Source organism: Phlebotomus papatasi, chromosome 2 (assembly GCF_024763615.1).
Source record: "Phlebotomus papatasi isolate M1 chromosome 2, Ppap_2.1, whole genome shotgun sequence".
Lineage (NCBI taxonomy): Eukaryota > Metazoa > Arthropoda > Insecta > Diptera > Psychodidae > Phlebotomus > Phlebotomus papatasi.
The window spans coordinates 25,115,851-25,131,713 of NC_077223.1; the positions used below are offsets into that span (position 1 = coordinate 25,115,851).

The 15,863-nt window shown below is 33.4% G+C and overlaps 1 protein-coding gene and 1 long non-coding RNA gene across 2 annotated transcripts in view; one reads left to right on the forward strand and one right to left on the reverse strand.

Moving 5' to 3' along the window:
- LOC129803291 (uncharacterized) overlaps positions 1 to 8,922 on the reverse strand; it is a 36,304-nt gene extending 27,382 nt beyond the window's left edge. Inside the window, exon 1 of the long non-coding RNA XR_008751848.1 lies at positions 8,670 to 8,922. This is a non-coding gene — a long non-coding RNA (uncharacterized LOC129803291). The remainder of the gene's footprint in view (positions 1 to 8,669) is intronic.
- On the forward strand, positions 5,630 to 15,146 carry LOC129803216 (sodium-coupled monocarboxylate transporter 2-like). The gene is made up of 3 exons (XM_055849660.1): positions 5,630 to 6,535; positions 9,260 to 9,887; positions 14,356 to 15,146. Exons 1-3 carry the CDS (start codon positions 5,829 to 5,831, stop codon positions 14,773 to 14,775), a joined length of 1,755 nt encoding a protein of 584 aa, XP_055705635.1. The 5' UTR covers positions 5,630 to 5,828; the 3' UTR covers positions 14,776 to 15,146.
- Positions 15,147 to 15,863: the final 717 nt, after the last annotated feature.

Genomic DNA, 15,863 nt, shown 5'->3' on the forward strand with positions numbered 1-15,863 from the left:
CCCAGTTGTGAGTCAGTGGTTCGAAATTATCCATCGAGTGAGTTATTACCTTCACTTTGTTTCCTGCTTCCTTTTGGTTCCGATTCACTCGTCCTATCTGCCTAAACCTTTTTACTATTGAACACATCACGTATCAATGTGCCGGACTAATTTGGAATTTCGTAATATAATTCTAGAAACAAGTGACAAGTTCAGATAAGCTTATTATAGCAGTGATTCTCTGTAGATGACTTTAGAATGCTTGCAATTCAAGTGAGTCCAAATTTGATTGTGATTTAAATTTTGGAAGTAATAAAAATCGCGTTAGGACAGTTCTGAATTGCCCAGATCAGTTTGCTAGCGTATTTTTTTTATCGACGTTGCCTGTAAAGAATCTCAACTACCAAAAATAGAAAGAAAATAGAAAGCTTACAAAAGAAAAACAAAAATCATATCTAATGGCCCAGCACACCTTTTAGATCAGGAAAGTCTCATGAAATCAAAATTCACATCCCTTTCTTCATCACACGTTTTGCATTATATCTATCTAACTCTTTCACACTCTAAATTTGATTGAGCTAAATTGAATTTATTATAACATTTAAAAGAAAAAGTAGAGTGAGACTAAATGAGATAGATATTTATGCAAAACGTGTCAGAAAGAAAGGGATTTGTATTTAGACTTCATAAAATTTTCCTGGTCCAAAAGGTGTACCGGGGCCATAAAAAATCGGTTTATAAACACTGGAAATAGATCCCGATAAAATGGTATATTTGGGATCAGGGTTCATTTAAGGCTTATCGTTGGAAAAGTCTCGATCGTACATACAGCTAATTAAGATATTGTCGAAATTAAAAGTAGAGCTCAAGATTTCGAAAATCGATTTTTCGATTTCATCCCAGATAAGGGTATTTTGAAGGAGGAGTGCGACATATCGCATGAAAAGTCATAGCCTTCTCTCCAACATACTAAACTTAATCGAAAAAGATAGAGCACTTTTAGAAATATTTTACATCGAATTTCTGAAAATGAATTACCATATTAAACAGCTCATATAATTAATCATGTAAAGTTGGGATGTTTGACAATGAGAATCAGAGTCAGAAAGACGAAAAGGCCTAATATCCAGCTGTCTCTCATAAGAATATATTTGCAAAATCTTGTAAAATCTTGTTGCCTTGTAAATATGACTACTACTGTCGTCGTAGTTATTAGTAAAATGTTATGATTTTCTTCAAAATATCTTAATAAAATCGGATCCACTAAAATCCAATACAAGTTCCTACACTGATAAATCCGAAATAGTTAAAATAACATTCCGGAAATGTTAATTTTGCCCTGCATTATCGATCCGAAATTGGTGTAAATATTATGCTTTTTAGAAGTATTAGGGCTTAAAGTTACCCTTTTTCATGTTGATTTTACCCTTAAAAGAGTGTAAAATCAACATTAAAAAATGTTGATATATTTTTACACCTAAAAAGTGTTAAGTTACGAGGAAAAAAGTGAATCGCACCCTCTTTTTTTCTCAGTGTAGGAACATTTTGCCAAATTTCTTTTTTTATTCACCATAAAATGCCGATTTTTCAATAGGGAATAATTTCATAGGTCCTCTTAGACCATTTTTTTTTTAGTAGAAAACCGATGATATACATAATATTTCTATGTTTATGATATATGAGTATCAAAACGTGTCTGCAATGTTTGGGCCCGATCTAACAAGTTCGGATTTCACTTCAGACCACAAAAGCTGAGATTGTTAATATTCTGAGCTAACTGGGTACAAGGGGCAATTTTGCATAATAAATGCATTCCGGAATTCGACGTGATTACAATGGAGTCTGCGTTTGAGGAATTGGTATGGATGGAATTCAGTGGGATTATTCATTCGTCCAAATTATGCTATATATTGCACTGCAAACTTTCATTGGGATGCATCCTAAATGTCATTGATGTTGCTATGGCACTTTGATTAATACTTTTTGCATGTCAAAAGGATACACATTAAAAGATTTTCGATAAAGTAAAATTAGGGAAAATTATCAGATATTGCAAAATATTACACTGATTACACTAAAGCTTATGGTATTGCAATAATCGATAGTGATGCAAGTTATTTTTATTTCATTTTTCTTTTATTGAAAAGTTCATCTATGATATTACGCGATAGCTTTGTATTGCTAAAAAAATCAATAATAAAATAGAGTATATCATCAAGGTATTTGGACCTTATCATTTCACACAACAAATCATAACATTGCTCAAATTTTAATTAATATTCTATTATATGTAATGTTAGTTTTTATACTTAATTATTATATATATACGCAATTAGCCAGACTTAAGGTTTAACGGACTTAACGATTAGAAATATTAGACTTATGTCCTCAGTGACTCCTTTTTGCACAAATCCATAATCATTTGATCACATTTAATCACATTATTTTACTTTATTGAATTTTTCCATAGATTCTGTACAATTTTACGATTTATTCGAAACGATTTTGTGAGCGAATCCATCCTATTTTGGAATGGATTCTCCTCCATTTCGGGATTAATTCTATTCTATTTTATTATTCATTTATTGTATTTTAGAATTGAATCTATTGAATTTTACGATTGATTGCACACCACTTTATGACTAAATCTATCGTATTATAGAACTGATTCTTGAAATTGATTGAAAGTATCATTTTACTACTAATTCTATCAAACAGTGATGTGGTTCACTTTTCCAAAATAAAAACTTATAGCTCATTGAGTCTTACAGTCGCCGATAAACAGATAATTCATACAATAAGGCCAGCAGTTATATCCTTTATTGATATACAATTTCTACCAGAAGGTATGTGTTGGTCATATAAATTACACTGCATTTCAATAACTATAGAAATCCAAATCAAGCGAGATTGATTCTCTCAGCCTAATTGCTCTGTATAGACCAAAACCCAACAAATTATGTACCATATTCCAAAAACATACACATCCATTGCTTGATTCCATGAAAATGATTACCAACATGCTTTTGAATAAGGTGAGGGGGCTTCGGGTTGGTGTAGTTTCTCGGATCGGTGAGTTTTCCACAAAATTAAATAGATTTTTGAAAATAGTTCTCTACTTTTTTACCAATTATATTTTGCGATAGGCTTTGTTTTACTTCGTATTTCATTTATTAAATCAATTTTCACTTCGAGTTTCTAGCAATATATATACGTCATTGCGAGGTGTTCCGAGGACTAGAGACTAGAGTTAGGGTGAAAGGAACGTCTATTGACACTTTAAGAACTCGTGTCAGCACCTATTGACACCCTACTCTGTACCATTTGGGATACGAAATTTGAACATCTTTGTTTATAGTAAAAGGTATATTATAGAAAAAACGTTATATTACTTATATTTTACTATATACATTAAATAATTTTCAACATTTTGACAAAAGTGTCAAAAGGGGTTCCCTGTCGAACAGGCGTTCCTCCGACCCTACTAGAGTACATGGTTAGCATTTTACTTTTTTTTAATAAAATTCTGTAATACATGGTAGAGGTGGGTGGGGTAGTTTCACCCGTAAATTGCGAATTGGGGTTTTGAAGTTCAAGTATCTCGGGGCTTTAGTCATGAGTGATGGTAGGATGGACGCAGAACTCTCGTCGTGGATTGGCCAGGCTTTTGAAGTATTGAGGGTTATTGGCTGAAGCATGCTAAGGAAGGCCTAGCTTAGTCGGTCGGCTAAATTATCGGTTTTCAAAGCTGTGTTCATTCCTATTCCTACCTATGGTCATGAGATCGCGAGGGCAAGCTAACGAGATTAGGTACCACCGGGGGGTAAATGACATCACTCGACGAGATCAAGTGAGGAACGTGGCGGTTCGTGAGGAGCTAAGAGTTGGAAAGTTAGATTGAGAGATCACAACTTCCGGCCTCCGGGCAGGCCTAGGACAAGGTGGCAAAATCAAATCCAGGATCTTGTCTCGGAGCGTCTTGGGATTGACCGTGAACATCTTCCGGAAATGGTGGAGGATCGGCAGCACCGAAAAATTTTGTCACCGGAAAAATCGCCATCTTGAATTATTCAAGGTCGAAGGTCAACCAACCTGGTGGGCCTAATTTTCAACGAATTTGGTTAAATTTGGACTTTTTTGAAAGCTCTTGTAATTCTGAACCCGACTGCATTGGTCACAATCGGTGATGGATCGAGAAAGTAACAGTAATAGCTCTATTTTAAAAATACTCGTTTTCGCAGTTTTTCAGTCTTTTGACCCATATAAAATTCAAACGGTAAGAGATATCAACTTGCAAATCTCGATGACCCCTCCTTAAATGACATTATCTCAAACCCGACCTCTTTAGTTTTTCTCCCTCCCCTTTCATGTGTTCCATATCTCCCAAAAATAGGTCAAAAATGAGGTTTTTCTAACTTTGCAAAAAAAAAATTGGCCCTGGCGATTTCATTCATTTTTGGAAATGTTTTGGAGGTAGTCCAGCTGAACATTTCGTCCTTAGACACCTATCACCGGAAAAATCGCCATCTTGAATTATTGGAGGTCAAAAGCCTAATTTTCATCCGATTTGGTCAATAATATTAATTAAAAGATTAATGATTTTTTTTTTTGAAAAATTTTCAACTTCAAGATGGTTTTGTGGTGATTTATAGACAAATTTTATTCTACCATAATTTTATATACACTAGAAAAACTTGCGAAAGGGTATATAAGACAGAGCTCTTTCTCGAGTGTTCGAGAAGCTCGCAAAGCCTCGGACGCTTTGCCACCCTTTTTATCCATTACTGTTCAATTTTAATAATTTAATCTGTAATTACAACGTCTACTGCAGTATACTAGACTATTTCTGTACATTTTTTAAATGTCGTTATCATACTTTTATAACGACTTTTTAGTATAACAGTCTTTATGGGAATATTTTACATATTCTTTGCAGAAAAGATCCTGAAAAATCATTGTAACATTGAAATTGACAATTTGAAGGCATTCATAAAATAATAAAAGACTATTTTTGTCTTTTATAAATTTTATTTTAAATGAGGTTTTAGGAAATATATATTTTTAAAATTTCGAACTTTATCGACCAAAAAGGTTGGAAAACTTATTCAATGAACATTTAAAGTTGTTAATTATTAAAATAGTTAATTACTGGGCTACAGAAAACGTCCTTATGAGCGGCATGAAAGTATCCCTTTCGTACTTGTGGTACTTAAAATCAATTTGTCAGAACCATTTTAGACTTCATCCGATGCTAAATACCTTATTATAAATATGAAATAACTAGTAAATTATTATAATCATGTTAGTTCGATAGATAACCTAATCCTATACTGCCATTTATTTTAAAAATTCTATTTGTGAATATAGCAATATTTATATTTATATTTGTGAATTATTCCTGTGAATTTTGCAAAATGCCCTTATTTATTATTGATAGACTTTTATAATGATACATTTTTTTAATGCCATCAATGAAGGTTTGAATGCGTGACGCCAGCCAATGCTCAAGCTATACAAATATATAAATAGCTTTTTTTTGGATCTCAATAGAAACTTTGTCACTATTAGTTTTATCTCAAAGACTGCAAAAAGTGAGTAAATAGGTAAAACAATTAATGTGAAAGTGATTGTATAGAAGTATGCTCAGAGTGTTTCAGTATTTTTCCAAATACAGAACATCTGATCATCTGGTTGAGGAAATGTCTCGCGATTCTGTGTTTAATTCCTAGAAGGTTTATATCACGTGCGACGTTATTGCGTATTTTAAGATGAGCCTCTAAGATAGTTGAAGATCGGCATGAGATATTCAGTATCAATCAGTCAGTGAACAGGTGAAGTTATTAGGAACAATGACTCCACTACATAGTGAATTACTCGAGAAGAAGAGTTTTGGAGTCTTGGACTACATAATTCTAACGATAGCCCTATCCTCTTCAACCTTAATTGGGGTTTTCTATGGTTTCCTTTCGAAGCGAAAGCAGAACAATGCTGAGGAATATCTACTGGGTAGTTCACAGATGAAAGTCCTGCCCGTGTCTATGTCCCTTATTGTGACCTTCGTTTCGGGGATTACAATGTTGGGCGTTCCGGCTGAAATGTACGCTTTCGGGACACAATTCTTCATGGCCTTTATCTGTGTGGGCCTCACGGGCGTTTTCCTGTACAAGGTACTTCTTCCTCTCTTCTGTGAACTTCAGATGCCTTCTACATTTACATACCTTGAAAGGCGCTTCGGAAGTAGTTCAAGAGTGATGGCCAGTATCGTATATACGGTCTTCGTGATTATTACAACACCTATTCATATCTACGTCCCAGCTCTAGCTTTCAATCAAGTCTCCGGGATCAGCATCCATGTGATCGCTCCTGTCATTTGTGGAGTATGCATTTTCTATACACTCTTTGGAGGAATGAGGGCTATCTGTTGGGTAGATACCATCCAGTTTACCACGATCATTGTTGCTACTGTTACAATATCGATCTTAGGATTGAGGCTCACTGGAGGCTTCTCCGGAGTCTTTGAAGCTGCTTCTAGGGGAGATCGCTTGCAATTCTTCACGTAAGTTCTCTGAATGAGCCCTGAAGATTTTAATTAACTAATAGTATCACGATTTAAGTTTGAAGGTCTCACCTTCCAAGTTCGAAATAATCCATAATACATTTGCGACCGAAAGGAAAATCAGTGAAACCCCGCACAGTATAACATAGTAGGGGAATGTTTTCAGGCTTCGCACATACTCTGGCTTTGAACACTTGATAATTTTCCCATATTCCTTTAGAATGTCTACACATTGTAAGCAGCTTTCGTCAAAAATTTTTCTTTTGTAGGAAATCATTCGCATTGCTGTAGGTAGAAACGACAAAATTCTGTCAATAAATACGATTTTTGACGAAAATTGCTCCCAATGTATACAGGCCTTTAATGAATATGACCTCTATGGCATATTTTAATAGCTTAAGTCATATATATTTCCTGAAAACATTAGATCAGATTTTTTAAAGGAAGTTGGGAACGGTGTAAAGTGATCGAAACTAGAGTGTGTGCAAAACCTCAAAGACTTCCTCTAACTGCTCTTGTAGATATTTAATTATCTCTAAAAATATTATTAGGATGAAATGAAGCTACATTCAGCTGGGACTACATTGAAAACGCTTTTTTAAGTTTTTGAAGTTGGACCTAGCCCTAGATCTTAAATTGTTTTGTCTATCTAAATTCATTACGTTAAAGCCCAGCTTTCTTTAAATATAGCGTTTTTAATGTAGCCCCAGCTCAATATAGCCCCACCTCTCCCTACATTAATTTCCTGAAGGCATTAAAGATCGAATAATGACAACCGAAAAATCTGTGTAGGTCGTGTAGGTCTTCTGCAAATCAGTTCCGGCTAATCTAATCGGACTTGTAGGAATTCTAAAACTAGAGAAGAATTTTTACTGAATCAAATTGCTAGGGGAAAGTACTCTCCCTTCGCACGTTCATGCCTTCGAAAAATGTGAATTTTCTCTTATTTTTCCTAAGAGACTTTTACACATTTCTTTTAAATATTAGTTAGCTTATCATCAATTATTGATAATTACGTGATAATTATGTTGAAGTATATTAGGAAAAGCAAAAGAAATTCATATTATTTGAAGAAATGAACGTGAGAAGGGAGAGTATTTTCCCCTACTAAACCGAGTGAACTTATCTTCTTGCATATAGCACATCATGGAACAATTTGCAATAAATTTATTCTTGCGATTTATTATGTTTTATAGTCGCAAGTGGATAAGTGGCACGCACAAGAATTTCTTAAATTCCTTTGGAGTAAAATACGAAAAAAAACTGCAAGAATATCTAATGTCTTAAATTACTTAGGGTAAATTAAGCTGATTCAAAACCTGCTCCAAATGGAAATTTTTCGTTACTCCAAATGGAAACGTCATTATTTTTACGATAAATACAGTACTAAATTATTATATTTATATATTTTCTATACCACAGTTTCATTCTTTAGTTAATTTTGCTCCAAATAAAGTGAAAATCCATTTATATTCACTAATTTTAATTTGTTAATTTCTCAGAAAAATTAAAAGTGTACATTTCACCATTGAATTTTTCATCGATCGACCATGTTTTCCAATGACAAACACAATGAGGTGACTGTTGTTTATTCGTTTTGTTTAAAATTTATGTCATATTTCTGCATAATTTTAGTTAAATTCAGTGCTAATCTTTATTGTTAACGGTACGTGAACAAAAAAGGGCATTTTCTGAAGTGTCTGCAAATGCTTCAGTAGGAAACCCCGGAAATATATAATTTTTTTGGAGAGATTTTCCTATTGTTTTAAATGGGAAAGGAAAAAAGCCCAGGAAAAAGAACAAATACTGCACTCAGGAGCAACTTAACAAGGTTTTGGAAGCCTTTCGTCGCGGTTTCACTTACACTGTTTGTCTCCAATTAGAAACCTTCCCTTGTCTCCATTTGGATTAATTTGTTTCCAATAGAAGTACTTTACACTCGCGTATTTTTCTTGTAGTTAAGAAGTTTTCAAATTATATCTAAAGAATTTTCACTAGACAGTAACATTCTAGAAGAGTCAAGGAGCAAATTTATGTAATTCTCTTCGGAAAAAATATGAACTTAATGTGTTGAATCTTCTGTCAAAATTAAAGCGTCTGGAAATGGTTTTGAATATTAGGACATTTAACCTACCTGCAGAAAAATCCAAGAAATATTAATGGGTGCTATTGTAATTCGATTCAAAGCACCCCTCGAGCTAGCTTAAAAACTTCTATTTCTGTATAATAAAGAAGTATTTAATTTGGTAGTGAATTACTTCTCTCCTCAAGTTAACAATCTTTTTTGGATTTGAATTTAGATTTTCCTAACGAAGTTGTCTCACCTTCTCTTCTGTCTCAGAGCTAAATGAATCTTTTACAACCAAAGTTTATTTTTAAAAAGTATCACTATCACTAAACTGCGAGACCTAAGATAAGAAGCTTCATTCATTACCGTTTCTTTTATTAAAATAATCTCAATATTCATAAGCAGATAACTGTTTTATGATATTTGCAGAGCACTCAGTTGAATAGAAAGCTCAAGTTGAATAAAATGTGCATTGCAAATATTGACGCTTCATTCAAGATAATTGATATATCAAGCGGCGTAATACGGTATATCGCAAAGTGGATGAAATTTCTAGGAAATGATTTTCGTTGATATTGAAGAAACTTATAATTTCGTTCCGATTGCTTTTGAGACGCAATATAGATAGAAATCTTATAATGAATTCTGTCTTTCAGAATGGATCCAGATCCTCTCATAAGGCAATCTTTCTGGAGTGTTGTCATCGGTATCACCTTCCTCTTTTCGTATACCATCGGACTCAATCAGACAACGATTCAAAGATGCTTGGCTGTTCCGGACATCAGAGCAGCTCGTCGCTGTGCTATTCTCTCAACCGTCGGAATCATTATTCAGTTCTGCATTTGTGCTTTCATTGGACTTATTGCTTATGCTCTATATGAGAACTGCGATCCATCGAGTATTGGAATAGTTAAGAAAGTCGACCAGATCATTCCCTACTTTGTAATGGATGTAGGATCTGTGATTCCAGGACTTCCAGGACTTTTCATTGCAGCAATCTTTTCTTCTGCAATGTCCACAATGGCAGGCTGTCTCAATTCTTTGGCAGCAACGGTTTACGAAGATCTAGCCAAAAAATGCTTCCCCAATGCGAGTGAGAAGAAATCTAGCAATATCATGAAGATCATCGTCCTAATTGTAGGAATTATTGAAGTGGGTCTTGTATTTATTGTTGAGAAAGTCAACGCAATCCTCTACATCTATCACACGGTATCCGGAATTACTACTGGACCATTGCTTGGACTGTTCTTGCTGGGAATGTTTATTCCAAAGGCTAATAATAAGGTAAGATATTATATGAGATATTTTTCCTACTTTGTTAAACATAAGATTCACTTGAAATCTTCGGCGATCCTTTTGAGATACCAAATACGATTCACATTTTAAAAGATTTAATTGAACCCTTTACTGAAAAATGATTTTCAAACTTTAAATTTTGATACTTTGAAAAGGTAATTTTGAGGTCCTTTCAAATTCATCAGCGACAGATATTGGTCAAATGGGTGAAATGAATCTTTCCATGGGATAACTGCAAAATTTTCCTTCTCAAAAAACGTACCAGACTACTTCAGGAAACATAATTCATGGAGTTGTTTTCTTAACCACATGGTAAAGGGTATTTTTCAAAGGTTTATCTTCATGTTCTCCTCGACAAAATCTAAATCTTTAACACTTCGTAGAACGTAGAACTCTAACTAAACTAGCGGGATCAAGTGGCAACCGCTGCCATTTATCGGATTTTACAAAATATTTTAATATTTTTACTTATATTTATTTCAACATTCGGAGCTTTAGTCAATTCTTTTCTGGTGTCTGAATCAGAAATTTCATCTTCACTGGTAAAAATAAAAGGGTCAAATTGACCCTTTTCCAAACGATGGATCATATTTGACTCTTTGAAAGGGTCACCAGGAACCCTTCGAAAGGGTCACGGTTTTGACATCTATTTAATTCCGGAATAAACGAATAAAAAAACAATAAAAAAGTGATCTTTGGTGTTCGCTCAGATGAGAGAAATATGATATCAGTAATAAGTTTACAATAAAACATGATTATTCGTGATAAATGTGCATACTAAATTTCAAGTGATACAAAAGTGAACCTTTCAAAGGGTCAAATACGATCCATCCTTTTGAAAAGGGTCAATTTGACCCTTTTATTTTTACCAGTGTTCTTGGTCACTGTATCTAAAGATTTCTAACCGTTCGATGTTTTCATCTTTATCAGAATCATAGAGTAATGCTTATTCATCGAACATTTCACGGTCAAAGTAATTCACTGAATTTTCATTATATTTCTTCTCAATAATTTGCAAAAACACTTTCAAACTGTTCTTTTAAGGCTTTTACACATTATCAATCAAGAAAATTACATCTGCAAAACGTCAAACTCCCATTTAAAATATATATAATAGCAACTGCCACTTGGTCCTTCCGAGTGCAGTTTTTTGTTTTTGTAATATATTTACATTAACATTTAATTTTTATTTATCTAACGAAAATATAGCCAGATAAATTCTGCACGAATTCAATCGGGCTTCCAGGCGAAATGCTATAATTCTTCATTAATAAAAAAATAAAATTGAAAACTAAATTGGCAGCGGCTGCCACTAGAGTCCTTCCAAATGTTAAATATTTATTCTTTGTGTTAATCTTGAAGTTTCTATTACATATCTATTAGTTGCATTCGGCTGCGACTTTTTGGTCAGTAAAAAATAAAACTTCACTGAGAGAAATCCGAAAAAGTTAAAATAACATTCCGGAAATGTTAATATTATCCTGCAGTATTGATCCGAAATCGGTGTAAATAATACCCTTTTTAGGTGTATTAGGGGTTAAAGTTATCCTTTTTCCATGTTAATTTTACCCTTTTTACCCTCAAAAAGGTGTAAAATTAACATTAAAAAATGTTGATATATTTTTACACCTAAAAAGTGTTAATGTTATGAGGAAAAAATGTTAATCGCACCCTCTTTTTTTTCTCAGTGTTGGTTTCTAAAAAATAAATTTTGGTCAGTAAAAAATCAAATGTGGTCAATTAAAAATAAAATATGGTCAGTAAAATATTAAATTATGGTCAGTAAAACACTTTAAAAAAATCGGTAAAAAATTAAATTTGGTCAGTAAAAAGTCAAATTTGGTCAGTAAAAAATCTAACACGGTCAGTAAAAAATAAAATACTGTCAGTAAAAAATAAAATTTTGTCAGCGGATATTTTGGTCAGTAAAAATTTAAATTTGGTCAGTAAAAAAATAAAATTTGGTCAGTATAAAATAAAATTTGGTCAGTAAAAAATCAATTTCGGTCGGAGAAAAGTCCAACTTGGTAAGGTCGGTAAAAAGTTAAATTTGGTCAGTAAAAAATAAAATTTGGTCAGTGAAAAATCAAAATTGATCAGTAAAAAATTAAATTTGATCAGTAAAATATAAAAAATGGTCAGTAAAAAATAAAAAAAAAACTGATCAGTAAGAAATCAAATTTTCTGTGCTTCGGGAAGTTATCTGTATCGCCTGTTGAAGGCAAAGGGAAGTTTTCCGTGCTTTAGGAAGTAATTTGTACCACCTGTGAGGCAAAGGGAAATTTTCTGTGTTTTGGGACGATATCAGTAGCACCTGTTTAATTTTTGTACAAAATTTAGGAAATACGAAATATGAAATACGAAATGGTAAAATACGAAATGAACTAAAATACGAAGTTACCGCAACACGAAATCTGCAATACTTTTTATCCGAATATGCAAAGTTTTAACTTTTATTGATTTCCTTTTAGTTTTTTATTGACTAAATTATTATTCACTGATCATATTTAATTTTCCACTGATTATATTTCACAATTTACTGATTTTAAAAAAAATCTACTGACCAAATTTGACTTTTTACCGACCAAATTTGACTTTTCTCTGACCGAATTTGATTTTTTACTGACTAAATTTTTACTTTATACTGACCAAATTTTATTTATTACTGACCAAATTTTATTTATTACTTACCAAATTTTATTTTTCACTGACCAAATTTTATTTTTTACTGACCAAATTTGATTTTTTACTGATCAAATTTAAATTTTCACAGACCAAATTTTATTTTTTACTGATCAAATTTAATTTTTTTCCGATTTTTTTTTAAAGTTTTTACTGACCATATTTAATTTTTTACTGGCCAATTTGAATTTTTTACTGACCAAAATGATTTTGCCGTTGAATTCTTGCCAATTTGACTTCTGAAACGCATCTGATCTTACTCCTTACACAGTGCTTTTTTAATTAATTCTATGATATTTTCTCTTCCGAACTACGTAAATACTTAAGTGTAGACTTCTTTGAAAGGACCGAGTTGAGCAAAATTTCAAAGTATTTGTGTAAATTTATGTCTTAAATTTGGTCATTTAATTTAAAATAACTAAAAGTTTGACAATCAACTATGACCACTAGACCTCTGAACCATATTATATAGCCTTGAACCCTATTCATTGTAATGTAACCATTGATGGCTATTATTACGGATTCTGAGGTTATTTTGACTAAAAGTTTAATGATAAAGAATCAAAATGCACAAATTTTGGGGTTAAGGAATAGTTAAAATTGATTTTGAAGATAATATTTTGGTATAGGGGAAACCGGGGTACAATTAGCCAGGGATAGAATTAAACAGTGGATTTTTCTCTTTTTCCTTAAAATATACATTGAGCAAAGTATTTTTTAATGAAAGGGTAACACATCCCAATATTCCCTGAAATATTTATAATTGTGATACTGTTATCCGACAATTTAGAAGCATTTCTATAAAATGGGTCTAAAATTGTAATTTTGATGTTACAGTTTTTCACCCAGTATATGATTTTCTGAGTTGTTAGTAAAGATATCACAGTTTGACCTTGTTTCTGGTTTAATAAAGTTAATTAAAAGATACATTTCACTATCGATAGCTGAACTACCTTATGCCCTAGATAGACTTATACGGGCTTCAGACCTAAGGCTTAGCCAAATTGCTTACTGGATTATTAAGGACACATGACCAATTAGGCTGTCAAAAAGCAATAAAATTGCTCGCAATTTAAGATATTGAAACATTCGGTAAATGGGCTAAACCTCTAGCTTGAAGCCGGCCTTACGGAGTAAGCCGAGAGATGGCTTGGTGGGAAATCGATGGAAATGTAGCCTAATTTTAATTTTGATTGTAATTACGTTATGCCGTCTCTCGGCTTAAGCCGTAGGTGTGTCCAGCCGGTGGCAGCCAAAACCCCGAAAGCCAAAATTCCGAAAACGAAAATCCCGAACGCTAAAATCCCGAAAGCCAATATCCCGAATGTTCAAAATCCTCAAATGGATGAAATTTGTCTTTGACAATTTTAAGAATTCGGGATTTGGCTTTCGGGCTTTGCCCCATTCGGGATTTTGGCGTTCGGGATTTTGGCTTTTTGGATTTTGGCTTTCGGGCTTTGGCCCATTCGGGATTTTGGCGTTCGGAATTTTGGCTTTTTGGATTTTGGCTTTCGGGATTTTGACCGGTACCCGTGTCCAGCATATTAGCTTACCTTATAAACCAGAACCACGGCCTAGGAGGTTTGGTTTTTACTGTGAGGATTAGAATTAAACTAAATTATAAGACGTCATGAAAGCAATTTCGCGTTCTTGGACAAGATCTCAAATTCTTTAACCGGAGGCATTCTAATATGTTTATGACATTCGCAAGAAGTCACGTGCAGTCGTTTTGGCAAGCTGTATTTGATCTCATTGGGAATATTTCTGTTTTCAGGGAGCCGTTGCCGGAGCTATTTGTGCATTCAGTATTTTAGGAGCAATGTTGATTGGGAGCCAAATTTTCGGAACACCAGCTGCTCCTCTTCCTTTTAAAACAGATGGATGTGATGCTTCACTTCTGCTCAATGTAACAGAACCAATAGTTAATCACATGGACTCTACAGCAAATTCTGTGCCCTGGTTCTTCCGGATCAGTACTTGGTACAACACACCAATTGGCATTCTTCTGGTCTTCCTTGTGGGCATTCCGGTAAGCATCTTCACGGGAGGCTGTGAACTTGAAAACCAGCGTCTACTGGTACCATGGATGCGTAGCGAAGAGTACCGGCTGGCCAGACGCAACCAGAAGATGATGAAGGAATTGTCAGTGATCACGGAGAAGTCTGAGCCTCTGCTTACAGAAAAACCTGCGTAAACACTATCGAAAAGCCACAAATATTGACTGGCAAATGTTTGCGTCTGTTTGCCACTCAAATTTACCGAAAACAAATAAGGAACTGTTGTTCCTTGGCGTAGTGAAATGGATGTTCTATGTTTGGTTGTTATCAGTTAGGGAACTCATGCCAGACTATATTTGGCAATGCTTCTGGCTTAACTATTGAAAGTGCAACATCATTCAATGTCAATTGACATGCGACAGCAATTATTTTTCGCACATGTTCAGATGTTAAGAAATTGTATTTATGTCTTTCAAGTGAATAAATAAAAAAAATTAAAATAAATTAAGTATGATGTATGATAAATTAGTTATTATTTGATATAATAAAGTTTGAATTCTTACAAACACCCGAATGTTTATTTTTAATTCCACACCAGTTCAATACCAAATGTTTTCTGCCTAAAACCGAAAAGAAGAAAATATTATTCAAACAAATTCCCATTTGAGATATGGGTAAAAATTTTTGAACAGTTGTTTAATAAGTAATAATTCAGTGAAATGCTTATGCATTGAAAGTGTTTTGAAATATGTAAAATTTTTTAGAGAAAATTTTTTACTCAAGAATAAGTCCCAGTTTATTTATAATTAACTACACAGTCATTCACATTTTCTCCTATCTTCTTAGCTCCTGAAAAGATCCTTCCTGTGAGGTTCTTAAGATATAAAGTACAAAATGGTGAAAGCATCTTCGGCAGAGCACCATAACGGAAGCAATTGTGTTGAGATTTTATGTTAAACTTGAATAGAGAACAATTTAGCTATGGTATACTCACAATGTGCACCATTCTCCTCAGAATACACCACCAAAAATATAATGACTGTTTGAGGATAAAATTTATTCGGACATGACTTCAACTATTGCAACATTTATTCTTCATTCATTTATTTTTCGTGAAGATACGCAATGAAAGGAACAAATGTAATAAGCCTAGATAAGCTTATGTTTCTAAAATTCTTTACAAGCGACCTTTAAGTACTTGCAACTCGGATTAAATACAAATTCAATAATAATATTTTAAGAAGTGCAAAATTTCCGACACAGAAAAAAAATTCATAAAATTGTT